A 24,550-nucleotide genomic window follows, 5' to 3' on the forward strand; every position below is an offset into this window, starting at 1 on the left:
GTGTCATTGACACAATCTCTCTCCCACTTCCTATACTGTCTATAGAATCTTTGTTGCATCTTGTCTCAGACCAAGACCTCTTTGAGTAAAGCTAATGTTTTGCCATTCACTTTATAGAGGCTCTTGTCTGAATCAAAACCCAGAAAGAACAAGCACATATTTCAGACTACAGCCATCAACTCAAATACTTAGCTCAGTTTTGGGCACTTCACTCCAAGAAGGACATTGAGGTGCTGGACTGTGTCCAGGGAAGGGGAAAGAAGCTGGTGAAGGGTCTAGAGCACAAGTCTTGTGAGGAGCAGCTGAGGGAACTGGGGTTGTTTAGACTGCATAAAAGGAGGCTCAGTTGGGACCCTCTCACTCTCTACAACTCCCAGAAAGGAGTTTGGAGCAAGATGGGGGTCAGTCTCATGTCCCAAAGAACAAGTGATAGAACAAGAAGAAACTGCCTCAGGTTGCAGCAGAGGATGTTCAAGTTGGACATGAGGAACAATTTCTTCCCTAAAAGGGTTGCCAAGGCCTGGAACAGGCTGCCCATGGCAGTAGTGGAGTGACCATCTGTGACCGTTTGAGGCTGTCCCTTTAAGAAAGGGGACATTGTGGCTGAATGTTTATAAATGAAAGACAGATCTAAACTAATTTCATTGGTAGATTGGTAGAAAGCACCTTTGAACTTGGAGTACAGCAGAGTATTCTGGGCAGCCCTGCAGGGGATAAGGGACTCACTGGTGGATCTCAAGAGTTAAGTAAGGTAGAGGTTAATATAAGTCTAACTGGTAAACAATGGAGGAAGCATACAGTTGTGACCGGACCTGATGCATCTTGTGTTTTGGGAATTGATTTTCTGAGAGAAGGGCGTTTCAAAGACCCTAGAGGTTACAAATGGGCTTTTGGAGTAGCTTCTATAGAAATTGATGGACAAAAACTGAAGCTCTCTGCTAGACCTGAGCTTTCTGATGAATCTGCAGTTGTGGGACAACATAAGATACAGGACATTAAATTGCCGGTTGCTTCTCAGACTGTGCATCACAGACAATACAGAACCAACCGTGACTCTTTGTTGCCCATTCAGAATCTGATGCGTCAGTTGGAGAGTCAGAAAGTCGTCAGCAAAACTCATTCACCTTTCAACAGTCCAGTGTGGCCTGTGCGAAAGCAGAATGGAGACTGGCGTCTGACGGTTGACTACCGAGCCCTGAATGAAGTGACACCACCTATGAATGCAGCAGTACCAGACATGATGGAACTACAGTATGAGCTGGAATCCAAAGAGGCCAAATGGTATGCTACCATAGACATTGCTAATGCATTTTTCTCTATTCCCATAGCAGAGGAATGCAGGCCTCAGTTTGCTTTCACCTGGAGAGGAATCCAGTACACTTTCAACAGATTGCCAATGGGCTGGATCCACAGCTCAAGCATCTGTCATGCAGTAATCCACGATGCTCTGGAGAAAGGTGGTGCTCCAGAACACATTCAGTTCATCGATGATATCATCGTCTGGGGTAAAACTGCTGAGGAAGTCTTCAAGAAAGGTAACAAAATCATTGACATTCTTCTGAATGCAGGCTTTGCCATCAAGTGAGACAAGGTGAAAGGACCTACCACAGAGATTCAGTTTCTGGGAGTGCGGTGGCAGGATGGACACCGACACATTCCAGTGGATGTGGTAAATAGAGTCTCTACCATGGCAAATCCCACAAACAAGCAAGAGACCCTACGTTTCTTGGGGATAGTGGGATTTTGGAGACTGCACATTCCTGGATACAGTCAAATTGTGAAACCCCTGTATGATGTGACTCGAAAGAGAAACAATTTCCACTGGGGACCTGAACAACAAGCAGCCTTTGAACAGATAAAGCAAGAGGTAATTCAAGCAATGGGTCCGGGACCTGTCCGAGATGGTCCAGACATAAAGAACATTATGTACACGGCTTCAAGTGACAATGGTCCAACCTGGTGCTTGTGGAAAAAGCTCCAGGTGAGACACGTGGACGACCTCTTGGTTTCTGGAGTCGAGGTTACAGAGGTTCAGAGGCTAACTATACTCCAACAGAGAAAGAAATTTTAGCTGCCTATGAAGGAGTAAAAGCATCTTCTGAAGTGATTGGAACTGAATCACAACTTCTTCTAGCTCCCAGATTACCAGTTTTGAATTGGATATTCAAAGGCAAAGGCTCCACACCACATCATGCCACAGACTCAACATGGTCTAAGTGGATGGCTCTGATAACACAGAGAGCTCGAATGGGAAATCTTGAAAGGCATGGTATAGTGGAGGTGATCTCAAGTTGGCCTGAAGGTACCAACTGCGCTAAACCTCCAGAGGAGAAAGTAACTCGTGCTGAGGAAGCTCCTCCTTACAATGACCTTTCTGATGATGAAAAGAAATATGCTTTGTTCACAGACGGTTCCTGTCGTCTTGTTGGAAACAAGCGAAGGTGGAAGTCTGCTGTGTGGAGTCCAACACGCCGAGTTGCAGAGGCGAAGGATGGAGAAGGAGAATCCAGTCAGTTCACAGAGGTAAAAGCTGTCCAGCTAGCTCTCGATGTAGCTGAACGTGAGAGATGGCCAAAGCTTTATCTCTACACCGACTCATGGATGGGAGCCAATGCTCTATGGGGTTGGCTAAAGAACTGGAAGAAGAATGGTTGGCAGAGGAAAGGAAAACCCATTTGGGCAGCCAACCTATGGCAGGACATTGCTGATCGAATCGAGAGAATTCCAGTGAAAGTGAGACACATTGATGCTCACATTCCTAAGAGCAAAGCTACTGAGGAACAGCAACACAACCATCAGGCAGATCTAGCTGCAAGAGTTTCTCAAGTAGACATGGACTCTAATCTTGATCTCGACTGGAAACACCGAGGTGAGATATTCTTAGCTCGGTGGGCTCACGATTCATCAGGACATCAAGGCAGAGATGCAACATACCAATGGGCTCGTGACAGATCCATAGACATTTCATTGGATGCTATCACACAAGTCATCCATGACTGTGACATTTGTGCTGCTATTAAGCAGGCAAAACGACTTAAGCCCTTGTGGTATGGTGACAGATGGTCCAAGTACGAGTATGGTGAAGCTTGGCAGATTGACTACATCACTCTACCACGTTCTCGTTCTGGTAAGCAATACGTGCTTACTACGGTAGAGACAAACACTGGATGGTTGGAAACTTATCCAGTTCATAGTTTCATAGTTTCATTCAGGGTTGGAAGGGACCTCACGGATCATCTAGTTCCAACCCCCCTGCCATGGACAGGGACACCCCACACTAGATCAGGCTGGACAGAGCCTCATCCAGCCTGCTCTTAAACACCTCCAGGGACGGGGCCTCGACCACCTCCCTTGACAACACATTCCAGGGTTTCACATGCAACTGCATGCAACACCACTCTCGGTCTGGAGAGACAAATCCTGTGGAGACACGGAACTCCAGAGAGGATTGAGTCAGACAACGGTACTCATTTCAAGAACAACCTTGTAAAGAACTGGGCAAAAGAGAACGGTATTGAGTGGATATTCCATATTCCCTACTATGCACCAGCTTCAGGGAAGATTGAATGCTACAACAGTTTGTTGAAGACCACTCTTAAAGCCATGGGGGGTGGATCTTTGAAAAACTGGGAAAAACATTTAGCACAAGCAACCCGGCTGGTAAATAGTAGAGGTTCAGTGAACCGAGCTGGACCTGCACATTCAGATTTGCTACGGAAAGTAGAAGGTGATAGAGTTCCTGTTGTTAGAGAAAAGAATCTGTTAGGTAAAGCTGTTTGGGTATTTTCTCCCTCAGGAGAGCCTAAACCTGTCCGAGGGGTGGTTTCAGCTGAAGGTCCGGGTCACACTTATTGGGTAATGCAAGAGAATGGTGAAATTCAGTGTATTCCACAAAGAAATTTAACTTTAGCTGAAGGAGTTTAATTTCAACCTGTTGTACAGCTACATCTCATCCAAAGGAAGAATCAACGAGGAATCTACGGTGCACGAACCCTGAGATCCCTGAGAGCCCTGAGTCAACTAAGAGACCCTGAGAATCATAGTATCATCATAGTATCATAGTATCATTCAGGGTTGGAAGGGACCACAAGGATCATCTAGTTCCAAACCTCCTGCCATGGGCAGGGACACCTCACACTAGATCAGGCTGGCCAGAGCCTCATCCAGCCTGGTCTTAAACACCTCCAGGGACGGGGCCTCGACCACCTCCCTGGACAACCCATTCCAGGGTTTCACCACTCTCAGGGTGAAGAACCTCCTCCTCACATCTAGCCTTAATCTCCCCACCTCCAGCTTCATTCCATTCCCCCTAGTCCTATCACTACCTGAGATCCTGAGAAGTCCTTCCCCAGCCTTCCTGTAGGCCCCCTTCAGATACTGGAAGGCCACAATTAGGTCACCTCGGAGCCTTCTCTTCTCCAGACTGAACAGCCCCAACTCCTTCAGTCTGTCCTCATAGGAGAGGTGCTCCAGCCCTCTGATCATCCTTGTGGCCCTTCTCTGGACACGTTCCAGCACCTTCACATCCCTCTTGTAATAGGGGCTCCAGAACTGGACACAGTACTCCAGGTGGGGTCTCACCAGGGCTGAGTAGAGGGGGAGGATCACCTCCCTCGACCTGCTAGCCACAATTCTCCTGATGCAGCCCAGGATCTGATTGGCTTTGCGGGCTGCAAGTGCACACTGAGAGCTCATGTTGAGCTTCTCATCCACCAGCACCCCCATGTCTCTCTCCTCAGGGCTGCTTTCCAGCCAGTCACTGCCCAGCCTGGATTTGTGCCTGGGATTGCCTCGACCCAGATGCAGGACCCTGCACTTGCTCTTATTGAACCTCATGAGGTTGGCTTGTGCCCACCTCTCCATCCTGTCAAGGTCCCTCTGGATGGCCTCCCTTCCCTCCAGCGTGTCTGCTGCACCACACAGCTTGGTGTCATCAGCAAACTTGCTGAGGGTGCACTCAATGCCACTGTCCATGTCACCCACAAAGATGTTGAACAAGACAGGTCCCAGGACTGATCCCTGAGGGACTCCGCTTGTCACTGGCCTCCACTGGGACATGGACCCATTGACAGCCACTCTTTGGGTGCGGCCATCAAGCCAGTTCCTTATCCATCTAGTGGTCCACCCATCAAACCCATGTGTCACCAGCCTGGAGACCAGGATGTGGTGCGGGACAGTGTCGAAGGCTTTGCTCAGGTCCAGGTAAATGACATCAGTTGCTCGCCCCTCATCTATTAATTTTGTCACCTGCTCATAGAAGGCCACCAGGTTGGTCAGGCAGGATTTGCTCTTGGCAAAGCCATGCTGACTGTTCCCAATCACCTCTTCACTATTCTTCTGAGCCAGTAGTACCTCCAGGAGGATCTGCTCCATGATCTTTCCAGGCACAGAGGTGAGAGTGGCCTGTAGTTCCCTGGTTCCTCCTTCTTACCCTTTTTGAAGATGGGGGCAATGTTTCCCCTTTTCCAGCCTGTGGGGACTTCCCCAGATTGCCATGACTTTTGAAATATAATAGAGAGGGGTTTAGCAACCTCATCTGCCAGTTCTCTCAGTACCCGTGGGTCTATCCCGTTGGGTCCCATCGACTTGAACACCTTCAGGTTCCTCAGGTGATCACGAACCTGATCTTCACTTACAATGGGCAGTTCTTCCTCCCCGTCCCTGGCATTGTCTTCCATAACATCAGGAGTGTGGCTAGAGGCCCTTGCAGTGAAGACTGAGGTAAAGAAGTTATTAAGCACCTCAGCCTTTTCCTCATGACTTGTGACCATATCACCATTTTCCTTTCTGAGGGGGCCCACACCTTCCCTAGTCTTCTTCTTCCCATTAATATCCCTGTTTCCCTTTCCTTCGTTTCGTCGGCGAAGAGATAAACTGTTTTCCATTTTTCTCATTTTCTGATTTTGTTTGGACTTTTGAATCATCTTCATCTGAGCATAGCCGGAATGGACTATGAATTTTACTCACGAGCTGTAAATATAGTCTTGGATTGGATGGACAGTATGAACAGCCAATGAAATTGTGGCTGTGAAGGTGTGGACTGTGACTGTTTGAGGCTGTCCCTTTAAGAAAGGGGACATTGTGGCTGAATGTTTATAAACAAAAGACAGATCTAAACTAATTTCATTGGTAGATTGGTAGAAAGCACCTTTGAACTTGGAGTACAGCAGAGTATTCTGGGCAGTCCTGCATTTCTTTTCTTCCTTGCGGCAGCTCGCAGCTTTCTGGGCTTTCGGCCAGACTGACCTTGGAAAAAGATAAGGCCTTTTCTAACACATAACTGCCTAAGTGCTTTTAATTAACAATTATTCCTTTTTCTCTCTTTCTAACCCTCTCTGGGAAAAGGGGGACAGAAGGGGGTACAGGGGTGGGGAACCCTCCTCAGCAGAGGAGGGAACCCTCATTTCTGTGTGACTTTGTTGTATATTTCTGTATATATTGTAAATACTGTAAATTCTGTATATATCTCCCTGCATTTCCTAAACTGCTTTGTAAATATAGCACATTCCTTTGCTAATCCGGCTGTGGTGTTTTTTTCCCCTTTCAATTTTCTTTCCCTTCACTTTACGGCGGGGGAGAAGGCCCGGCCTTCCCCTTCAACCCTCGACACCATCCCTGGAGGGATTGAAAATCTGTGTAGATGTTGCTGAGGGATATGGTTTACTGGTGACCTGTCAGTGCTGGGCTGACAGTTGGACTTGATCATCTTGGAAGTCTTTTCCAACCTTAATGACTCTGGGATTTTAAGAGCTCAAATCCAGTGGGACTCTACAAAATTTTGTAACAGACCCTCCTCAGAAATCCAAGCATCAACTTATATGGTAGATCAGAGCCAACATCATCACACTCTAAAGGAAAATATCTCCACAGACCTTGTGGGGTCAGTGCAATATTACCTGTGGGACACAGCACTGTGTCATGGGTGAGTCATGTTCTGTACTTCAGGGACTAGAGCCTCCAATTTATCTTCCAGTTCAGGTTGGAAGAACCAAACTGGTACCCAGAACAGCACTCAGGTGATCACCAAATCTAATACTTCTCTAAAGAGCTCAAAATCTTAAGGGTTCTTGATACTTTAACCAAACCAGCAAGATATGAACTTGAAACTGCTCAACCATCTGCACCAATGCACAGAGCCAGTGTGGAAATGACTTTTTGCGTTTGTAACGAATGGTGTGACAGCAAGGAGGGAATCTCATAGCATTAATACAAATTCCAGGGCTGAGGAAGAGAGGGAAGTGTGAATTTCAGATGTGGGATGGCTTACTTTGAGCAGTTTCATCAGCCCTTCGAGCTGCACCATCAGTTCTCTTCGGCTTTCTTGAAGTGCAGACATCCTCTGCTCCAATTCATCCTTTCTCTGTCTGTTTCAGTTACATGAAAGAAAGAGCCAGAAAACAAACTTTGAGTTATTTCAGAACCACTTCAGGAAATTTGCCCAGATATCTGTCTTCCGTTTTCATGCCTCCCCCCTGCTTCCAATTTAAACCCCAGAGAAAAGCCCACTACAAGGACCATGAAACCCATGTAGAAAATCAGCCTTTTCCCTTCAGCTCCAGAGATCCTCACTCAGCACCTTGGCAGTGGGAAGCCTTTGTCAAGAGCACTGCATTTTGAGCAGAAAACCCTGCTTTGTTCCTTCTTATTAAGAACTCTCATAACATCAGACTCGGGCACCCTGCAGAGCTCTCAGATGAGCAGGAATGAACTATGGGAGGAAGAGAAAAAGACAGCAGAGGAGAAAAGGCTGCAGATATTTGGGAAGGAAACACCATCCCTGTCTGGATGGAGACTCAGCAGAGATCTTTCTGTCCACCAATGTGACGTACAATTTCGACATATTGGCTGCACCAGAAGCCAGGGAACAAGAAAAGGAGATGAAAAGTGACCTTCCCCTTCCTTGGCATCAGAAAACCACTTTATGACTATTGATGCCTATTTGTCAGCTATTTAAGGAACTCTGACACTTTGGGTTTATTTCATGTTTTTAAAAAATAAAGCGACTCATATAAAAATATGTTCAAAGATGAAAGGCGTTCAGTATCTTAAGATGATTTAATAAATGCTGGGCCCCCTAAATCCCACTCAGAAGTAATGAAAAATAAGTAAGGGGGAAAAAAAGAGATTAAAAAGTCTTATTTCATAGTGGGAAAGGACCTTTCAAGGTCATTTAGTCCAAATCCCTGCAGTCAACATCTGCAACTAGAGCAGGTTGTCCAGAGTCCCATCCAACCTTACATGGAATGTTTCCAGGGATGGGGCCTCTACCACCTCACTGGGCAACCTGGGTCAGGGTTTCACCACCCTCAGCATAAAAAAATTCTTCTTTATGTCTAGTTTGAATTTTCCCTATTTTAATTTAAAACCATCACCCCTTGTCCTGTCACAAGATGTCCTGATAAAAAGTCTGCCCCCATCTTTGATGGCCCCAGTAAATAATGAAAGATTGCAATAAGGTCTCCCTGGAGCCTTCTCTTCCCTGTCTCTGTGGTCCTTTTTCTCTCTCTAGGTGAGTTCAAAGCCTGTAGCATTTATTCTATAGTTATTTAATATTTCATAGTTTCATAATTTCATAGTTTCATTCAGGGTTGGAAGGGACCACACGGATCATCTAGTTCCAACCCCCCTGCCATGGGCAGGGACACTCCACACTAGACCAGGCTGGACAGAGCCTCATCCAGCCTGGTCTTAAACACCTCCAGGGACGGGGCCTCGACCACCTCCCTGGACAACCCATTCCAGGGTCTCACCACTCTCATGGTGAAGAACCTCCTCCTCACATCTAGCCTGAATCTCCCCACCTCCAGCTTCATTCCATTCCCCCTAGTCCTGTCACTACCTGAGATCCTGAGAAGTCCTTCCCCAGCCTTCCTGTAGGCTAAAACAAAATATTTCATTCTATTCAATATTTTGTTTTATTTAGTAACTACAAATCATGTACAAATCAGCCTACTTAGTAAGTTGAGCATCCCCCCAGTGTTGTTGTTAATGAAGAACCAGCACCAGAACAAGGGGACACAGTCTCAAGCTGCGCCAGGGGAGGTTCAGACTCGAGGTGAGGAGGAAGTTCTTCACCGAGCGAGTCATTCGGCATTGGAATGGGTTGCCCAGGGAGGTGGTTGAGTCATCGACCCTGGAGGCGTTCAAGGGGAGATTGGACGTGGCACTTGGTGCCATGGTCTAGTCATGGGGTCTGCGGTGTCAGGTTGGACTCGATGATCCTCGAGGTCCTTTCCAACCTAAGTGATACTGTGATACTGTGATACTGTGATTTTGGTTGATGCTACTCAATCTCTTTTCTAATGCCCTCCAGTGAGGAAAGAGGAGGTGCTGCTTGGCAATGACAAAGGGTTTAAATGTTTATATCTAAAGTCAGGAAAAGCTCTAAGGGCAAATGGAGTGATGCTGTTTGAGGCACATGCCTGGGGCAAAGGAGTCATTGGCACTGGGGTAGGGATGAGCATCCTGTGGACTCTCAGATGCAGCCAAGCACATCTGCATCAAAGGCAGGACCTGGAAGGGCGAGGGATCCAGCCATGCTTCTTCCAAGGTTACATCTGCCAGCAGCACGGTGGAGCTGACTCAGCTCTGTAGGCTGTGCTGTAGGCAGGTTCTGAAACCTAGGACAAGCTGATTTTCCAGGGATTATCTTTCTCAGGCTTTCACAGTCTAAACTCTACACAGCAACTGAGAACTTTTAAGAACATGCTTGGAATCATAGAATCATTGAATTATTTTGATTGGAAGAGGCCAACTGTTAACCCAACACTGCCAGGCCACCACTAAACTATGTTCCTCAGCATCATATCTACACAACTTTAAAACCCCTTCAGGGATGGGGATTCCTCCACTGCCCTGGGCAGCCTGTTGCAGGCCTTGACAACCCCTTTGGGGAAGAAATTGTTCCTCATGTCCAACTTAAACCACCCCTGGTGCTTACATCTGTGCTGGGTTGAGGCAGCCCCCTTCCCCACCCCTGGCAACAATAAACACTCAGACAAACGGATTGCAAAAGTGATGGAAAGTTTAAATAGAAAGCAGTGAACTTTTACAGAAAAGCAAAAGCACAGTGATAAAGAAAAATCCCAAAACAGACCCAGAGAGATCCCATCCCCACCTGAGGGTACACCCAAGACCCCCAGGGCTCCTCCTTCCCCCTCCCACTGCTAGGCTAGTCTCAGCTGGCCAGATCTGAGACTGCCCATCCCCCCATGGCCTTGGGCCTAACCAGGCCCAAAGCCAGGAGACATCTCCCCCAGTTACTGGCTGACGGAGGAGGAAGAAAAGAGAGTGTGCTAGACTCCGCACTGGATCTTATAGTGGTGCAAAGGATTATGGTATGAAATACTACATAATTTCCTGTGTCCACCCCTCTGGGCTGGACTTCTGGACACAGGAAGTAAACATTGCAGGGGGGCACCCAGCTCAAACTGTAACACGCTACCCCTTATTTCATACCATAATCTTTGCACGCAAACACATCATTAAATCAGAAATGTTCCAATGACATGTTCGGCGAAGTCCATATCTTCATCTGGGCATCCACCCAAACAGTCTCTCATTCAGGCTCTAGTGTCAGTCCATCAGTAAACAGAGCATAAGGCCTTTCATCTTCAGGTAACTCGTTGTATGGTGGTGCCTCTTGGGCACGAACCACTTCCTCAGGCGATGCTCCAAAATCCCTGCCTTCTGGCCAGTCCATAATCTCTTCCAGAATTCCTGGGTGGTTTGGTTTTCCCAGTCGAGCTCGCTGTGTAATCAGTGCTACCCACTTACTCCATGTAGCACTGGTGGCATGATGAGTAGAAGGGATGTTTCTTCTGAACATCCAATGCAGCACAGGCAGCCTTGGTGCTAAGAGGAGAGTTGCTTCTGTACCCACTACTTCTGATGCAGCTCGAACTCCCTCATAGGCTGCTAAGATCTCCTTCTCAGTTGGTGTATAGTGGGCTTCTGATCCTCGATATCCTCTACTCCAAAATCCCAATGGCCGACCTCGGGTTTCACCTGGTGTCTTCTGCCAGAGGCTCCAAGTAAGACCATGCTCCCCAGCTGCGGTGTAAAGGATATTCTGCACCGATGGCCCTGTGCGAATGGGCCCAAGTGCCACTGCACGAGCTATCTCTTGTTTGATCTGTTCGAAAGCTTGTTGCTGCTCACTACCCCATTCAAATTGATTCTTCTTTCTAGTTACTCGATAGAGAGGGCTGACAAGCTGACTGTAGCCTGGAACATGCATTTTCCAGAACCCCACAAGGCCTAGAAAGGATTGTGTCTCTTTCTTGTTGGACGGTGGAGACATGGCTGTTATCTTGTTGACCACGTCCATAGGTACATGACGGCGTCCATCCTGCCACTTTATTCCCAAGAACTGAATTTCTTGCGCAGGTCCTTTGACTTTGCTTTTCTTTATAGCAAACCCAGCCTTTAAGAGTATTTGAATGATTTTTTCTCCCTTCTTGAACACTTCCTTTGCTTTATCGCCCCACACAATGATGTCATCAATGTACTGGAGATGTTCAGGGGCCTCACCCTTTTCAGTTCACTCTGAATTAGTCCATGACAAATGGTGGAGCTATGCTTCCACCCCTGGGGCAATCGATTCCACGTGTACTGAACACCCCTCCAGGTGAAAGCAAATTGTGGCCTGCACTCTGCTGCCAATGGGATTGAGAAGAACGCATTGGCGATGTCAATAGTAGCGTACCATTTAGCTGCCTTTGACTCCAGCTCATACTGGAGCTCTAGCATGTCTGGTACAGCAGCACTCAGTGGTGGCGTCACTTCGTTTAGGCCACGATAGTCTACAGTTAATCTCCATCCTCCATCAGATTTTGGCACTGGCCATATGGGGCTGTTAAAAGGTGAGTGTGTTTTGCTGATCACTCCCTGGATCTCCAGCTGGTGAATCAGTTCATGAATGGGACCCAGGGAGTCTCGGTTTGTACGATACTGCCATCGGTGCACTGTTCTAGTAGCAATTGGCACCTGTTGTTCTTCAACCTGCAGCAATCCCACAACAAAAGGACTTTCTGAAAGGCCAGGCAGGGTAGACAGCTGTCTGATCTCTGTATTCACCGTGGCCACACCAAAAACCCATCTATAACCTTTCGAATCCTTGAAGTACCCTCTCTTGAGGTAATCAATACCAAGGATGCAAGGGGCTTCTGGTCCAGTCACAATGGGATGTCTTTCCCACTTGTCCCCTGTTAGGCTCACATCAGCTTCTAATACAGACAGCTCCTGGCAGCCTCCTGTCACTCCAGAAATCCAAAGAGATTCAGCACCTCTATGCCCTGATGGCATCAATGTACACTGTACCCCTGTGTCTACCAGCGCCTTGTATTTCTGTGGCTTTGATGTGCCAGGCCATCGAATCCACACAGTCCAATATACTCTGTCATCCCTCTCCTCCTCCTGGCCGAAGGCAGGGACCCTCTACTCCTGGTCCTCATCAGAGCATTCACTGTCTGATCTGGGTAGTACCTGGCCAGAGATCCCCTCATCGGGATCAAGGGGTGTAACCTCAATTCTTTTTCTCCTGAGAGATCGTTGATTACTTTCTTGGCTTTTTACAGCAGATATCTTTGTTGTTTTCTTAAATGATCCCTTTTTAGTTGTTGTTTTTCCTTTCAGTTCACGTACCCGAGCTTCCAGTTTATAAGTGGGTTCACCATCCCACTTCCTCATGTCCTCCCCCTGGTCACGAAGGAAAAACCAGAGTATTCCACGTGGTGTGCATCTGGGGCTCCCTTTCCCTCCGACTGAGGCAGGAGGGGACAGATTTCTTGGAGTAGACCTGGTCGATGAGGCACTGGCGCGTGGAAATGAGTTAGTACAGAGGTTATCTTCAAAATTCTGGAGCCAGGCTGACACAATCTCCACAGACCGTGTGTCCTCATCCAAATAGTACATCATTGCTAGTCTGTTAGAATACGATGCGGGAGCACCTTGGATCACTTTCCTCCACATGGCCCGTGTGCATGGGACATCTTCTGGATCTGTGGAGACACTTTGATCATCTAAATCACTATAGATAACTTCCAACACCGCTAATTCTCTTAAGTATTGGATTCCTTCATCTGCCATATTCCACTTCCCTGGAGAACTCATAAGGTCCTCCTTGCATGGGTACCTGGCCCTCACACTTAGCAGGAGTCGTCTCCAGAGGCTGCATATGCCTGTCTCCTTTGCAATGCCTTTCTCAATACCTCTGTTTCTAGCAATGGGTCCCAATTGTTGGGCCTCTTTGCCTTCCAGCAGTTGGCTGTCAGCCCCATTATCCCAGCACCGGAGCAGCCAAGCAGCAATTCGCTCTCCTGGCTGGCGACTATAATCCTTGCGTATGTCTCTCAGTTCTGCTCAGGTCAAGGACCGAGAAGTCTCTGCTTCTTGTCTAATCTCACTCACATCCTCTGATCTCCCACTTGATGGACCAGCCTCTTGATCATAATCTTCCTCATCCCTTATCAATCGATGAGAGGGACCTGTTGACCTCCTTATCCACTGCTTCTTTTTTACAACTGGGGCAATCTCTCTGGTTGCTGTCTGGGTCCCCATCTCCACCATGGTGTCTTCAGGTAGTGTTTGGGTGCCTGCCTCAGCCATACTCCTCATAGAGTATTGAACTGTGGCTCGGTAAGCACAGGCCAGGCCCCAGTAAAGTGCAAGAAGTTCTTTGTTCTCATTGGGATAAGCGAGGCACCCTTCTATCAGATGGCGAGTTAGTTTAGTAGGATCGCTTGCCTCTTCTAGGGTAAAGTCCCAGGCTATGGGAGGTGACAACCGTCCTAGGAATCTGCCCAAGTCCTTCCACACACCCTGCCACCCAGGGACTGACCGCTTCAAGTCACACTTCAATATATCCCCACCCGAAGACTGTCTCTTTTCATGCCATGATGGAATCAAACTCCACAAAACCCACAACATGCCAGTAATGTTGATTAGCAGTACAAGGGAGCTCACATATGGATGGATCAAAATCTTGGGGGCCTGCTGTGGTGGGTTTGGAAGGGTAAGGCCAAGAAGCCTCCTCCCTTCCCCCTTGTAAGGTAAAAGGAAAAAAAAAATTGAAGGGAAGGGAAAAAAAAACTCACAAGCTGAATTAGCAAAGCAGTGGAGCTATATTTACAAAGCAATGTAGGGTATGCAGGGGAATATTTACAAATCTACAGTATCTACAATATATACAAAGATATACAACAGAGTAACGCAGAAATGAGAGTGACCCCCCTCAAGGCAGAGGGGGTTCCCCACCTCCGCTCTCCCCTCTCTCCCCCCCTTCCCCAGAATGGGATAGAAAGAGAAAGAAAAGAGAGAAAAAAAAGTTAGAAGCAGTTTGTGTTAATTGGAAAGGAGTTAATACAGGCCTTATCAGTTTTTCGAGGCCGGAGCCTTGGCAGAAAGCCCAGCACAAGACAGAGCTGCTGCACCGTGGAGAGGCGGGAGCAAGACTGATAGAAAAGTCCTGGAAATGCTCAGTTTACCCTCCTGCTGTCCCAGTTCAGAAGGTGCTTCCTCCCACTCTTCCAATGAAATTAGTTTAGATTATTCCTTCCGTTTACCAACTTCCGTCCACCATATTCCCTTTCTTAAGGGGGCAACGTCAACCGGCCACAGTCCACCCCTTCTAAACAATTTCATTGGCTGTTCACACTGTCCATCCAATCCACAACGACATTTACAGTTTGCGAGTAAAGTTCATAGTCCACTCCGGCTATGCTCAGATGTAGATGATTCAAAAGTCCAAGAAAATCAGAAAATGAGAAAAATGGAAAACAGTTCATTTTTCTTCGCCGACGAAGCAAAGAAAAGGGAAACAGGGATTCTCAGGGTCTCTTAGTTGACTCAGGGCTCTCAGGGATCTCAGGGTTCGTGCACCGTAGATTCCTCGTTGATTCTTCCTTTGGACGCGATGTAGCTGTACAACAGTTTGAAATTAACCTCTTTCAGCTAAAGTTAAATTTCTTTGCGGAATACACTGAATTTCACCATTCTCTTGCATTACCCAATAAGTGTGACCCGGACCTTCAGCTGAAACCACCCCTTGGACAGGTTTAGCCTCTCCTGAGGGTGAAAATACCCAAACAGTTTTACCTAACAGATTCTTTTCTCTAACAACAGGAACTCTATCACCTTCTACTTTCCGTAGCAAATCTGAATGTGCAGGTCCAGCTCGGTTCACTGAACCTCTACTATTTACCAGCCTGTGAGAGTCTAATAAGTTTGTCTCTCTCTATGTGAGTCAACAAAGATAAAGTGATAGCAGAGCCACTGGAAAGAAGGTGGAAAGAATCCTGTCCACCAATCCTGGATGCAAATCAGCTTGTGATTGCATCGTGATAACACAGGACTACAACAATGGACCCAAGGACCCAGCCATCACACCTTTAGGGCAAGATAATCACCACCTGTTTCCTGAGCCTTGTCTGGATGGAGACGGGGTAGACGGAGATTCCCCCCTCCTCCAGCCAGGGTCTTGCCCAAACACACAGATTTCCTGCCACTGGAATTCCTGAGGGACAATATTTGACTACATACCTAAGGACTAAAAAACTGTATAAAAGACTTGAGCAACTACTGGTTTGTAGAGAGAAACAGAGGAGAGAAACAGAGGAGAAAAACGGGGAGAAAAATGGAGATGAAGGAAAACACAAGAGACGGGCCAGGCCGCTGAGAAGAGAAAGCCGGGACGATGCTGCTCCGGAGAAAAGAAGCTGCCCGGAGGACCACAGCTCCAGCCAAATCCTCAGCACCCCTTCTCTACAGACCCAGGCTGCCCAGAGGAGCCTCAGCACTGTTCCTGTATCAACCCAACATCTCCCCAGAGGACCACAGCTGTTCTCCAGCAAAAGCCTCACCACGGTTTCTCTACAAACCCAACATCTCCTGCAGCACCTTTCCTCCACCGACTTTAACTGTCTTGGGGGGGATGAGGGGTGTGGTAATATAATTCCTTTCCTCTTCTATCTCTCGTCCCTCTCTCTCTCTCTTTTCTCCCTCTCCCTTCTTATGTCCACTTTATTTATTAAATAGTCTAGCTGTTGATACTTTGGCCTCGTTTGTGCCTTTAATTTCACAACACGGGAATATTTAAAAGAACTGTGTCTCTGGACCGAGACATCTAATGTCTCCGGACCTTGACACAGCCAGGTTGCTTGTGCTAAATGTTTTTCCCAGTTTTTCAAAGATCCACCCCCCATGGCTTTAAGAGTGGTCTTCAACAAACCATTGTAGTGTTCAATCTTCCCTGAAGCTGGTGCATAGTAGGGAATGTGGAATATCCACTCAATACCGTGCTCTTTTGCCCAGTTCTTTACAAGGTTGTTCTTGAAATGAGTTCCGTTGTCTGACTCAATCCTCTCTGGAGTTCCGTGTCTCCACAGGATCTGTCTCTCCAGACCGAGAATGGTGTTGCGAGCAGTTGCATGTGGAACTAGATAAGTTTCCAACCACCCAGTGTTTGTCTCTACCGTAGTAAGCACGTATTGCTTACCAGAACGAGAACGTGGTAGAGTGATGTAGTCAATCTGCCAAGCTTCACCATACTTGTACTTGGACCATCTGTCACCATACCACAAGGGCTTAAGTCGTTTTGCCTGCTTAATAGCAGCACAAATGTCACAGTCATGGATGACTTGTGTGATAGCATCCAATGAAATGTCTATGGATCTGTCACGAGCCCATTGGTATGTTGCATCTCTGCCTTGATGTCCTGATGAATCATGAGCCCACCGAGCTAAGAATATCTCACCTCGGTGTTTCCAGTCGAGATCAAGATTAGAGTCCATGTCTACTTGAGAAACTCTTGCAGCTAGATCTGCCTGATGGTTGTGTTGCTGTTCCTCAGTAGCTTTGCTCTTAGGAATGTGAGCATCAATGTGTCTCACTTTCACTGGAATTCTCTCGATTCGATCAGCAATGTCCTGCCACAGGTTGGCTGCCCAAATGGGTTTTCCTTTCCTCTGCCAACCACTCTTCTTCCAGTTCTTTAGCCAACCCCATAGAGCATTGGCTCCCATCCATGAGTCGGTGTAGAGATAAAGCTTTGGCCATCTCTCACGTTCAGCCACGTCGAGAGCTAGCTGGACAGCTTTTACCTCTGCGAACTGACTGGATTCTCCTTCTCCATCTTTCGCCTCTGCAACTCGGCGTGTTGGACTCCACACTGCAGACTTCCACCTTCGCTTGTTTCCAACAAGACGACAGGAACCGTCTGTGAACAAAGCATATTTCTTTTCATCATCAGAAAGGTCATTGTAAGGAGGAGCTTCCTCAGCACGAGTCACTTTCTCCTCTGGAGGTTTAGCACAGTTGATGCCTTCAGGCCAACTTGAGATCACCTCCACTAGACCAGGTCTTTCAAGATTTCCCATTCGAGCTCTCTGTGTTATCAGAGCCATCCACTTGGACCAGGTTGAGTCTGTGGCATGATGTGGTGTGGAACCTTTGCCTTTGAACATCCAATTCAAAACTGGTAATCTGGGAGCTAAGAGAAGTTGTGATTCAGTTCCAATCACTTCAGAAGATGCTTTTACTCCATCATAGGCAGCTAAAATTTCTTTCTCTGTTGGAGTATAATTAGCCTCTGAACCTCTGTAACCTCGACTCCAGAAACCAAGAGGTCGTCCACGTGTCTCACCTGGAGCTTTTTGCCACAAGCACCAGGTTGGACCATTGTCACTTGCAGCTGTGTACAAAATGTTCTTAATGTCTGGACCATCTCGGACAGGTCCCAGACCCATTGCTTGAATCACCTCTTGCTTTATCTGTTCAAAGGCTGCTTGTTGTTCAGGTCCCCAGTGGAAATGGTTTCTCTTTCGAGTCACATCATATAGAGGTTTCACAATCTGACTGTATCCAGGAATGTGCAGTCTCCAAAATCCCACTATCCCTAAGAAACATAGGGTCTCTTGTTTGTTTGTGGGATTTGCCATGGTAGAGACTCTATTTACCACATCCACTGGAATGTGTCGGCGTCCATCCTGCCACCGCACTCCCAGAAACTGAATCTCTGTGGTAGGTCCTTTCACCTTGTCTCGCTTGATGGCAAAACCTGCATCCAGAAGAATGTCAATGATTTTGTTACCTTTCTCGAAGACTTCCTCAGCAGTTTTACCCCAGACGATGATATCATCGATGAACTGGATGTGTTCTGGAGCACCGCCCTTCTCCAGAGCATTGTGGATCACTGCATGACAGATGCTTGAGCTGTGGATCCAGCCTATTGGCAGCCTGTTGAAAGTGTACTGGATTCCTCTCCAGGTGAAAGCAAACTGAGGCCTGCATTCCTCTGCTATGGGAATAGAGAAAAATGCATTAGCAATGTCTATGGTAGCATACCACTTGGCCTCTTTGGATTCCAGCTCATACTGTAGCTCCATCATGTCTGGTACTGCTGCACTCATAGGTGGTGTCACTTCATTCAGGGCTCGGTAGTCTACCCTCAGACGCCAGTCTCCATTCTGCTTTTGCACAGGCCACACTGGACTGTTGAAAGGTGAATGAGTTTTGCTGACGACTTTCTGACTTTCCAACTGACGAATCAGATTCTGAATGGGCAACAAAGAGTCACGGTTGGTTCTGTATTGTCTGTGATGCACAGTGTGAGAAGCAACCGGCAATTTAATGTCCTGTATCTTATGTTGTCCCACAACTGCAGATTCATCGGAAAGTTCAGGTCTGGCAGACAGATTCAATTTTTGTCCATCAATTTCTATTGAAGCTACTCCAAAAGCCCATTTGTAACCTCTAGGGTCCTTGAAACGCCCTTCTCTCAGAAAATCAATTCCCAAAATACAAGGTGCATCAGGTCCGGTCACAACTGTATGCTTCCTCCATTGTTTACCAGTTAGACTTATATTAACCTCTACCTTACTGATCCCTGATAATTTGATGGTATTATGGTGCACTGAGCTCCTGTGTCAACCAAGGCCCTGTACTTCCGAAATTGTGAAGTGCCAGGCCACTGGATGTACACATCCCAATAGATTCTATTATCTTTGTTATCCCTCTCCTCCCCCTGGCGGGAGGCAGGGCACCCCTAGTTATGGGGAACATGCCCACATGTGCATTGCACATAGTTTGCAGGGTTATAACTTTGCATGTTATAACTGGAGCCACTGTTGGAGCCATAAGAGTCGTTCTGGGGAACTGTGGAAGTAACAGCTACCCTTCTGGTATTGCTACCTCGGGTTCTGCCACTTTGCAATTCCCTCAGTCTCCTGAAAAGATTAGAAATTGGTTGGCCATCCCAGCGGTTCATGTTCTCACCAAACTGATCACGCAGAGTTATCCAAATAGTTCTACGTGATTGCCTTGGTGGTCTGTTTTGGAATGACCTGTTTTGGAATGACCTCCTTGGAGGACGTGTATTCCTCACAGATGAAACTTGTACCCTCCTGGAGGAAGAATTGAAATTATCCCTTTGTGCCAATTGGGATATGGAATCTCTAAATTCATCATTTAACTCTCTTATGCAATTTTGTATATCACCAGACATAGTTTTAATGGCCGAAACCAAAGAACCACGTGTCATGCTATCCTCCAATTTTCTCATTTGATCACTGAATTGGCCAACCGTAGGAGAAGCTCCACCATAACTTCTTGACACAATTCTGCTTGCCAGAATGTTTGCATAATTAGAAGGAGCAAGTTTGATGATCTTTTTAGCAAGACCAATACCCACAGGAATGTCATCAGGATTCAGAGTTTCATGTTCACCATAGAGTAGCTCTCTAACAGCAAATTCTCTCAAGCGCTTAATTCCCTCATCTATGGTAGTCCAGGGTTTAGGATTCCAGGGAAGATCATCTCGGGAAGGGTATCTCAGGGCAACCGCTATTAAGAGGCGTATCCACAGATTAACCTTACCGAGAGCTTCGCCTAGATGTCTATCTATTCCATTGTCCCTTGAGAGAGTTCCTAACTGAGCTGCTGACTTGTCTCCAACTGTTAGAGCTGGAGCACCTGTATCATAACACCTACTAAGCCAAGCTAGAACTGGCTCCTTATCTGCCCTGGTGAAATCTTTACGGACATTTCGCAATTCCTCCCGTGCTGATGAACATTCCAAAATATCATCTTCATCTTCGTCTCCCTGAATTCTTTGCCCATATAATCCTGCTGTCATTCTCCTAAGGATCTCTTTAAGCTGAGAACCACCTTTGCCAGCTGCTTTCCTAACTTCATCTCTATCCTGCTTTGATCTCACTAGGTTAGCTAGATCTTTAAAACAAACCTTCTCTTCCTCCTGAGCAGGATCTTTTAGAGTAGAGGGCCCCTCACCAGGATCAGTCTCCTCCTCTTCTTCTCCATCTTTGGCCTTTCCACCTCTAGTCTTTAAAGGAGCCATCTTGACTGGAGCTGTTTTTGAATTTACAGCCACCTTAATGGAAGCTGACAAGTCCTGAGATAAATCAGCTGCTGGGGCAGTGACTTCCGGTCCCACCGAGGGAGTGGGTGGAAGTGACGTTGCTCCGTTAATGGCTGACGGAGAAGAAGAAGAAGAAGGAGAAGGAGTAGGAGAAGGAGTAGGCGCCATGTTGATACCAGCCGATGCCCTTGGCTGCTTGCTAGAATCAGCAGAAAAGTCATTTAGAGCTGCTTTACCAATTAACTTTTTAGCCTTCTTTTTAACTGACACGGATTCTGCACAGTCCTCGTCACTAGATGACTCTGGGACTGATCGAGAGCCACGCCGTTTTCTTTTTGATCTAGTTTTAATAACAAAACACGCCCTGGACACCTTTCTCTCTCGCCGCAAAGAGACCAGCAGATACACGTTAATTATCACTGAAAGCAGGATTATACACATCAAATAAATCACCTTTGGATCCCAGGCATCACCTAAAGTTACTGTCTCCTCAGGCGGAATCTTAAAACCCTTTATCTCAATTGGGAGAGTGGTGGAGGTAACATTCCTGTATCTCACTGGCCATAAGATATTAATACATTTTCCATACCATAATTTAATTCTATACATAACCCACATATAAATTGTCCGCACCAAATATTTACCCAGGTAATCCAAAATCAAACCCAAACAATATCTGTAAACCAGAGCACCAAAAATTGAAAAGAATAATCGCTCCACAAACCACAATACCTTCATGTTTGCTAATTCAGCTGGAAAACACTAAATCAATCAAGTAATAAATTAAACTAATTATCTGCCCCACGTTGGGCGCCAATAAAAAAAAATGTGGTGGGTTTGGAAGGGTAAGGCCAAGAAGCCTCCTCCCTTCCCCCTTGTAAGGTAAAAGGAAAAAAAAAATTGAAGGGAAGGGAAAAAAAAACTCACAAGCTGAATTAGCAAAGCAGTGGAGCTATATTTACAAAGCAATGTAGGGTATGCAGGGGAATATTTACAAATTTACAGTATCTACAATATATACAAAGATATACAACAGAGTAACGCAGAAATGAGAGTGACCCCCCTCAAGGCAGAGGGGGTTCCCCACCTCCGCTCTCCCCTCTCTCCCCCCCTTCCCCAGAATGGGATAGAAAGAGAAAGAAAAGAGAGAAAAAAAAAGTTAGAAGCAGTTTGTGTTAATTGGAAAGGAGTTAATACAGGCCTTATCAGTTTTTCGAGGCCGGAGCCTTGGCAGAAAGCCCAGCACAAGACAGAGCTGCTGCACCGTGGAGAGGCGGAAGCAAGACTGATAGAGAAGTCCTGGAAATGCTCAGTTTACCCTCCTGCTGTCCCAGTTCAGAAGGTGCTTCCTCCCACTCTTCCAATGAAATTAGTTTAGATTATTCCTTCCGTTTACCAACTTCCGTCCACCATATTCCCTTTCTTAAGGGGGCAACGTCAACCGTCCACACCTGCATAATAAAATTCTTTACACTCATTTCAGGTGGGGAGACAGAAATGATGATCTCTCTAGCATAGCTCCCACAGAACAGCAGCCCTACAAGCAGGACAAAGAGACACATAGCCATTATTTGCTTCGGCATGTTCCTAAACAAATGAAGTATTTCCAAAACAAAGCAGAAGTTATCAGCAAGCCACGTGACCAGCACAGGAGCCTGTATCATAAGCAAGCTTATATAAAAAAAAACTGCAGAAATTACAGCTATGTTATATTTTCGTTTCCCGGCCAACGCACCAAAAAGGACTGTGGTGGTTTGGCTCTGGCCTGGAGGCCAGATACCCACCAAGTCGCTCTATCACTCCCCCTCTTAAGTGAACAGGGGAAGAAGGGAAAGAAAATATAACAGAAGCCGGGGATAAGATAGGAGCAATTTAATAACACTAATAAGCAAACAGCAAATAGACCGTGCGGAAGCAAAGAGAGCAGAGAGAGAGATGTTAGTCTCTACTTCCCATCAGCAGGACGGTGGTCGGTCTCGGGAAGTAGGGCTCTCTAAGCTTGGTGGTTCTTCAGGAGGATAAACGCCATGGACGAATCCCCAAACTTCCTTCTTTTACATCCTTCTTATACCTGAGCTGACGTCATATGGTATGGAATACCTCTTTGGCCAGTCTGAGTCAGCTGGCTCAGTTGTGTCCCCTCCCAAGATCCTGCCCACCCCTCAATGTACTCCTGGGGCAGGGAAATGTTGAAAGGACACAGCTCGGATACCAAATTCAGCTGTAGCCAAAACACTGCTGTGTTATCAACTGCTGCTGCAAAAAAAAACAAACCACAGCACTAGAACGATGCTGTGAGGAGAATTAACTCCACCTCAGTTCAACCCAATACAATCTAGTCTGGGGTGGCGTGTTACAGTTTGAGCTGGGTGCCCCCCTGCAATGTTTACTTCCTGTGTCCAGAAGTCCAGCCCAGAGGGGTGGACACAGGAAATTATGAAGTATTTCATACCACAATCCTTTGCACCACTATAAGATCCAGTGCGGAGTCTAGCACACTCTCTTTTCTTCCTCCTCCGTCAGCCGGTAACTGGGGGAGATGTCACCTGGCTTTGGGCCTGGCTAGGCCCAAGGCCACGGGGGGATGTGCAGTCTCAGATCTGGCCAGCTAAGACTAGCCTAGCAGTGGGAGGGGGAAGGAGGAGCCCTGGGGGTCTTGGGTGTACCCTCAGATGGGGATGGGATCTCTCTGGGTCTGTTTTGGGATTTTTACTTTGACACTGTGCTTTTGGCTTTCTGTAAAAGTTCACTGCTTTCTATTTAAACTTTCCATCACTTTTGCAATCCGTTTGTCTGAGTGTTTATTGTTGCCAGGGGTGGGGAAGGGGGCTGCCTCAACCCAGCACAACATCTAAAGGTAAGGTCATCACCCACTGCTCACAGCCTTGGGAAATGCCTCCTCCTTAGCTGTGGCTTTGGGAAGCACTTTCACAACAGGGATAACCTGCTAATTGTGTGCCTCCAGCGTGACGCAACGCAGTCAAGACAGTGTGCATTTTGAACTGATTAATGAGGGTGATGTTTAGTGGTAAGGAAGATAACATTAGTTCTATTGTCGTAGTTTGGGCTGGGTGTCCTCTGCTACAGGGGTGTTTCCTGTGTCCAGAAGTCCAGCCCAGTGGGTGGACACAGGAAATTAGGTTATTTCCTACCATGATCCCTTGCACCACTATAAGTTTTACGGCGGGGTCTGGCACTTCCTCTTTCCTTCCTCTCCGCCGCCTGGTAACTGGGGGGAGAGATCTCCCGGCCATGGGCCTGGCTAGGCCCAAGGCCACGGGGGGATGGGCAGTCTCAGATCTGGCCAGCTGAGACTAGCCTAGCAGTGGGGGGGGAAGGAGGAGCCCTGGGGGTTTGGGTGCACCCCCAGGTGGGGATGGGATCTCTCTGGGTCTGTTTTGGGGTCTCTCTCTTGTCACTGTGTTTCTAGCTCTCTGCACGCACTCACTGTTCTATTTAAACTTTTCATCACTTTTGCAATCCGTTTGTCTGAGTCGTTATTTCTGCGCGTGGTGGGGAGGGGGGGGCTGCCCCAACCCATTACATCTATCTATAGCACTAGTGAGATTCCATATAAAGTGCGCGATGATCTTGAAGGTCTCTTCCAACCTGGTCTGGTCTGGTCTGGTCTGGTCTGGTCTATTCTATTCTATTCTATTCTTAGTTTCACAGTTTCATTCAGGGCTGGAAGGGACCACAAGGATCATCTAGTTCCAACCCCCCTGCCATGGGCAGGGACACCCCACACTAGATCAGGCTGGACAGAGCCTCATCCAGCCTGCTCTTAAACACCCCCAGGGACGGGGCCTCGACCACCTCCCTGGACAACCCATTCCAGGGTTTCACCACTCTCATGGTGAAGAACCTCCTCCTCACATCCAGCCTGAATCTCCCCACCTCCAGCTTCATTCCATTCCCCCTAGTCCTATCACTACCTGATATCCTGAGAAGTCCTTCCCCTGCCTTCCTGTAGGCCCCCTTCAGATACTGGAAGGCGACAATTAGGTCACCTCGGAGCCTTCTCTTCTGCAGACTGTACAGCCCCAACTCCTTCAGTCTGTCCTCATAGGAGAGGTGCTCCAGCCCTCTGATCATCCTCGTGGCCCTTCTCTGGACACGTTCCAGCACCTCCACATCCCTCTTGTAATAGGGGCTCCAGAACTGGACACAGTACTC

The 24,550-nt window shown here is 47.2% G+C and overlaps 1 protein-coding gene across 6 annotated transcripts in view; it reads right to left on the reverse strand.

The window, feature by feature from the left end:
- The window catches only part of DTNB (dystrobrevin beta), a 505,091-nt gene that overhangs the window by 95,566 nt on the left and 384,975 nt on the right, over positions 1–24,550 (reverse strand). For all 6 annotated transcript variants that reach the window (XM_068143073.1, XM_068143070.1, XM_068143069.1 and 3 more), the window contains one exon: positions 7,268–7,364. In XM_068143073.1, the coding sequence (XP_067999174.1) occupies positions 7,268–7,364 (97 nt within the window). The remainder of the gene's footprint in view (positions 1–7,267; positions 7,365–24,550) is intronic.

This window comes from Melanerpes formicivorus, unplaced genomic scaffold (genome assembly GCF_026170545.1).
Source record: "Melanerpes formicivorus ecotype bairdi unplaced genomic scaffold, bMelFor1.0.p_v2 SCAF_9, whole genome shotgun sequence".
In the NCBI taxonomy this organism is placed as follows: domain Eukaryota; kingdom Metazoa; phylum Chordata; class Aves; order Piciformes; family Picidae; genus Melanerpes; species Melanerpes formicivorus.